We start from the raw sequence: 5717 nt of genomic DNA on the forward strand, positions 1-5717 counted from the left end.
AGCGGTTCCTCAGTGGGACAGGCTTCCTCGGGAGGTGGTGGGCTCTCCTTGGGAGGTTAGATAGCTCCATCTGACAGCAATGCGGATTCTGTGACCTTAGGCAGATCATGAGAAGGGAGGGCAGGAAGGGTTGCCTCAGTGCCTAGCTCTCGCAGCCCTTTCTCACATGCCCAGGGAAATGCTGGTGGCCACTTTGGGGTCAGGAAGCAGTTTTTCTCCAGGCCAGTTTGGCTGGAGATCCTGGAGGTTTTTTTGTCATCTTCTGGGTGTGGAACAGCGGTCACTGGGGGTGTGGAGGTGTCAGCTATGCTGCCATGGGGGTTGGGGAGTTCATTCTGTGTCTTGGTAATTGCCGTTGCATTCCTATCCCTGCTGTTCTGCCTGTGCCGCAATGCTTATCTCTACAGATGTGCAGGAGGAGGTTGTGTTGTCTGGAAGTCTCCTATGTACCGTGAGAGACTCCTGGTTCCCAGCTTTCGCTACCTAACGGTTTCCTAGCTGGTCCCGCGCGCGGGAGGGTAGCTAATTGGCCCATGCCATGGGGGGGAGGGGTGCATACGAATGCCCTATATCCTATTAGCCTCTAGTGGCTCTGGCCATTCTCAACAGTGCCTGTGTTACTGCATCTATAGCTTTGCAATAAAAGTATAACCGTTCCTGAATGCGTGTACTTCGTTGTAAGCTGTGGGTTCTGACAGGAGGGGGTGGGAAGTGTTTGTGGATTTCCTGCACTGTGCAGGGGGGTCCCTTCCAACTCTACGATTCTAAATCTGTCCACTGGTTTAAGAGGCTGGTGGGCTAGTTCTGCCAGCCTGGATGGCCCCTTTCATTGCCCACAGATACTCCAAATAGACTCCCACCCCCGTTGCCCTTTCTGGTGGACACTGTGGTCCTCCAACCAGTTCCCTATCCCCCTAACTACCGTAGAGTCCACAGTCCTCCAGTTTACCCATCAGACCATCATGGGGAACCCTGTCAAAAGCTTCACTGAAATCCAGCAGAAATCCTGAAATCACTGAAATCCCTCGATCCCCGTAAGCTCGTCACTCAATCAAAGAAGGAAATGGGGTTGGTCTGGCAGGACCGGTTGGGGACAAATCCGTGCTGACTTCTCTGGATCACCCAGTTGTCCTTTAGATGCTCACAGATTGACCCCTTTAAAATCTGCTCCAGTATCTTCCTTGGGGCAGAGGTCAGAGTGACTGGCCTGTAGTTTCCTGCGTCATCCTCCCTCCCCTTTAAAAAAAAAAATTGGGATCCCATCTGCCCTCCTCCAGCCTTGTGGCACCGTCCCCTGTCCTCCAAGAGGTCCTGGAGATGACGGGCAAAGGCTCTGCCAGCTCTCTAGAAAGTTCTCTGGGCGCTCTCGGGTGCGCACCGCCTTCCCTTGTCTGCCCATGGCCCCATTGCCTGAATTTAAGTATCCACTGATTTGACTGTGTTGAGACTCAGATCTCTTGAGGGCAGTGGTGATGATCAGGACGCTCTTGCATCCCTCTGGTTGGCGTTCCAGAGTGCCGATTCGTGTCCTGGGATTTGTAAGCGACTTGGTGCTCCTGTGGGCAGAACAATGATGAAGAGAGCGCAGGAATATGATGAGCCACCCCCACCCCCCCACCCACCCCCCACCAGCGGTCCTGACGAAAGGTCCCTTGGCGAGAGCCACCCTTGAGGAGGGAGGTCTGGCCGACTCTCCCCCGCCCCCGTTCACACCCCGGTGCACACCTTCTGCTTCCCCCCCCCCCAGGAGCTGGTCTTCTACCCCAAGGACACCATCTCTGTGGGCCTCTTCGAGGCGCTGGGCAAGGTGGTGTCCAAGAACGACTTCCGCGTGGCCTCCGTCAAGAGTGCCAGCCAAGCGGCCGCAGCCCTCTGGCAGTGGATCTGTGCCATCTACTTCTACCACCGGGCGCTGCGCAGCTGGCAGCCGTCCATGGAGAGGCTGGAGCGCTGCGATGCGCAGATCAACTCGGAAAAGATGAACTTGGGCCACAGCCGCCTGCGCTCGGAGCAGCTGAGGGACGCCACCCGGGCCCGGATCAAGGAGCTGAAGGAGACCCAGCAGAACCAGCAGAAGCTGCTGCACCAGCTGACCCAGTCTCTGCAAGCCCGGGAGGAGGCCAGCACTGTGGAGAACTCTGTGGCCGAGCACATGGCCAACTGGACCGTGGCCACTCAGGTAGTGGCCGGGAGGGGGGGCTCCCTGCTCCCGCCTTCCCTGGCCACCCTGCTCTGACCGACCACTCCTCCCTCCCTCCCTCCCTCTCTCCCCCAGGTCCTAGAGAACCAGCACAGCACGGTGGCCGGGGATGCCTTGCTCTGCGCTGCTGCCCTCGTCTACCTGGGGCCGTTCCCCCCGGCGCGGCGAGAGGAGCTGCTCCGGAAGTGGCAGGCTGTGTGTGGCGGGGCCCAGGTCTCCCCGGGGCCCGACGACGTCAGCCAGCTGCTGCAGAAGGAGTTGTCCTGCCCTGGCTCAGCCTCCTGCGGCCCGCCCCTGCTGCCCGTGCAGCAGCCCTTCAGCCCAGCCACCTTGCTGAGCACGGCGAGACAGCAGCGCGCCTGGGACCGGACCCACAAGCCCAAGGACCCCGAGAGCCGCCTGACCGCCATGCTCCTGCACTCCGAGGCCCACCGGCAGGCTCACCGGTGGCCTCTGCTGGTGGACCCCGACAAGCAGGCCACCGTCTGGCTGCTGGTGGCTGCCACCCTGGAGGACGGTAGGCGCGGGGGCCGGCCGCGGGTGCTGGGGCCAGACCTGCCCGCCGTGCTCTGCTTGAGCCAGGGGCTCACCAGCCTGTCTTCTTCTTCCAGAGGAATCCCAGGCCTTGATCAACGCTGAGCTGGTGCCGGAGATGGTGGAGCTGGGGGACTACGAAGCAATGCCCGAAGACAACTTGGAGGTGTTGTCGCTGACGGACCCCGACCTGGAGCAGAATCTCCTGACAGCAGCCAGCGTGGGTGGGTGAGCCCCCCCGGGGGGCGGGGGTGAGGCAAGGAGCAGCCTGCCGTCCTTTCAGGGTCCCCTGGGGGGGGGGCGAACTGGGCTGGGCAGCTGCAAGCGGCTTGTGCCTCTCCCTGCCCCACACAGGCACCCCTGTGCTGCTGACGGACTTCGAGAAGAACATCCCCTGGTGCCCGGCACTCCAGCAGCTGATGCAGAAGGAGACGCTGCTGCCTCCGGGAGCCAAGACGCCTCCCCCTGAGCAGATGTCGGTCTCGCCCTCCTTCCAGCTCTACCTGTGCACCAGACTGCCTCTGGAGGCCTTGGCGACCGGTAAGAGTGCAAGCAGCAAAACAGACGTTAGGCACTCGCCTTGAGCTGCACCGCAAGGGAATAAACGCCCCAGGGGTACCTCACCAGTGATGGCAAACATGAGATCTGTTCGTTCATTCAAGACACACCGCTTATGTCCCACAGACAGAGGAACAAAAAGAACTTGCATTTATTTATCATACTTATTGATTGATTAAACTTATATCCTGCTCCCTCTCCCCTGAATGGGACTCGATCCAAACAATCTAAATAACCTCATCCAAAAATGCTTTGCATTTCTAAATGTACTTAAATTTATCGATTCATCTGTGTTATTTTAGTCCACCTTTCTCACTGTGACTGGAAGTAGATGACGTGCTGTAAATCAGTATGATCTATAGGATGAGGGCCCGTATAATAAACACTGTAGTAGGACGAAGATTGCAGAAATCTGGAACAAGGCATAAGTATTAAACATGGCATGTTAGCGGTGCAGGAAATGGTACTATGTGAGTAGGAATACAATGCGGTGAGGACAAGATAAAAACATACAGCAGCAGACCATACGTATTAGTGGTATCGTCCGCAGTCTAGTCCCCTCTACTGAAGTGTCTTCCGGAATCACTCTGATCTTCCTCGTGGTCTCTGTGCAGTCCCACACATGGGTTCTGCACCTGCGCTCAAACCCCACCTCGGAGAACCTCAAGAGCTAGCCTCTGAATTTTAGTGCTCTTCCTTCTCGCGCTCAGACATCCACTGCGCATGTCTGGAGCGGGGAAGGAAACACCCTCCCACTCAGTTTCCTCTCGACCGCCACGCTGGTCAGACCTACCTCGCTGTGTTCCCTCTACTGAGCTGCCCCATAGGCCTGTTTCCTCCGTCTCCTTCATCATTTTCACCGTCTTCATCTCCTTTGTCTCTGTTTCTGCAAAAAAAAATAATTCTTTGTGAGTTTTTACTGGCTGTCGTAGTCCCCCCCCTCCCCTTGGCCCTTGTCTCTGGCACGTGGAAGGGAAGACTCGCTTTAAATGCTGTTGAAATTGTGAGGGGAAGATCCCTGCCACTGACGGACACACTCTGTGTCTTTCTTGTTTGGGCGAGACTCATAAATCAGACTCCTGTGCCGACTGCAGCAACTTTACAAAGCAGGCAGGAAAGAACCGAGCTGGGAGACTGAAGAGCCACCTCTTAGAGGCCTCCCTGCGCCCGGTGATGTCTCGGTCCTCGAGCTCCAGAGCCTCGCTGCCGCCCCCAACTTCGAGGGGAGATTCGGCTAAGTCGGCAGCATCTTCGGCCTCAGGGCCCCCGAAGCATAAGCCCGACAAACGGTCCAAGGGGCTCTTGGCTTTGCCTCCGGACGCGCCGAAACTGAAGAAATCGCACAAGTCAAAGGACCAGTCAGTACCGATGCCTGTGGTGGTTTTGAAATCGACCCCAGTCTCCATGCAGCCCTTGGACACGCAAGCCGCCACCCCTGCAGCCACATTGCCATCATCGACTCCTCCGCCGCAGCAGAGCCCCTCTCACACAGGCGGTGCTCGTTCTGTCTTGATCGCCATCCACACGCAGCTGTCTGCCATCGGATTTCCCCGAGTCCGATCCTGTTCGCCAGGACAAACCCTCACAACCCGTTGAGAGGCTGAGGATGTCTCCACGATGCCAACTCTGCCGGAGCCGCTCCCGCTCCCGAAGCTGGCACCACTCCCATGATGCTCCAGTTTCCTGTGCAGCTCCAGCTTCCTACGCGTTGCCCACGATCTCTCTGGGAGCATTACAGATCTCCATCCCACTCATCGTACCAAGCCCGAGATAGCTGCTTGCGTCTTTCCTCGCCGTACCCATCGGAAGAATTCTTTGTACGCCTTCCTCGGGACCAACGGCCCCTAATATTTGGTTTACCGGATGCTCCCATCGTCATAAAGCTGCCTTCGGCTCCAGTGAAAGCTACTGTCGCTGCCCCTCTGGGGCCCCCTACCAACACACCAACGGATCCTGCGATATCGACAACCGGCTGCAGCGACCGATAACCTTGGTCTTCAGACTTCTGCCTTGGAACTGTTGGACATTGGGTTCAAGGGGTTGGATTCGGAGGCAGATGAGTCACTCCACATTTCTCCAGATTCAGACATAGTTCGGCTGGGTTCTCTCTCCCCCTTGGAAGTATCCAAAGCCTACCTTGAACTGGTAACCCGTATGGCCACTGCACTGAACACCCAACTTACCAGTGGCACTCCTACAGTTATGGACCTAATCCCTAAGCTGGTGCAGCCAGATCTTCCACCAGCCTCCTTACTCCCCGTGCTTCCGGGCCACCTGGATGTTCCCAAAAAACTGCTACTTCCCTCGTCAATGAGTTGTCCAGGTTAACAAAGCAACAAATCAACACTGTCCACCATGCAGTATCCTGCTCCGTGAAGGCCATGGCTACCTCAATTGCCCTCAGATGGCACACATGGCTACGCTC

At 57.3% G+C, this 5717-nt stretch overlaps 1 protein-coding gene across 1 annotated transcript in view; it reads left to right on the forward strand.

The window, feature by feature from the left end:
* The window catches only part of DNHD1 (dynein heavy chain domain 1), a 59983-nt gene extending 55095 nt beyond the window's left edge, over positions 1-4888 (forward strand). The window contains 5 exon segments of the mRNA XM_015425009.1: positions 1748-2179; positions 2276-2717; positions 2812-2958; positions 3089-3274; positions 4368-4888. Of these exon segments, the coding sequence (XP_015280495.1) occupies positions 1748-2179; positions 2276-2717; positions 2812-2958; positions 3089-3274; positions 4368-4888 (1728 nt within the window).
* Positions 4889-5717: the final 829 nt, after the last annotated feature.

The sequence above is a fragment of the Gekko japonicus genome, unplaced genomic scaffold (assembly GCF_001447785.1).
Source record: "Gekko japonicus isolate JY-2015 unplaced genomic scaffold, Gekko_japonicus_V1.1 scaffold2237, whole genome shotgun sequence".
Taxonomy (NCBI): Eukaryota; Metazoa; Chordata; class Lepidosauria; order Squamata; family Gekkonidae; genus Gekko; species Gekko japonicus.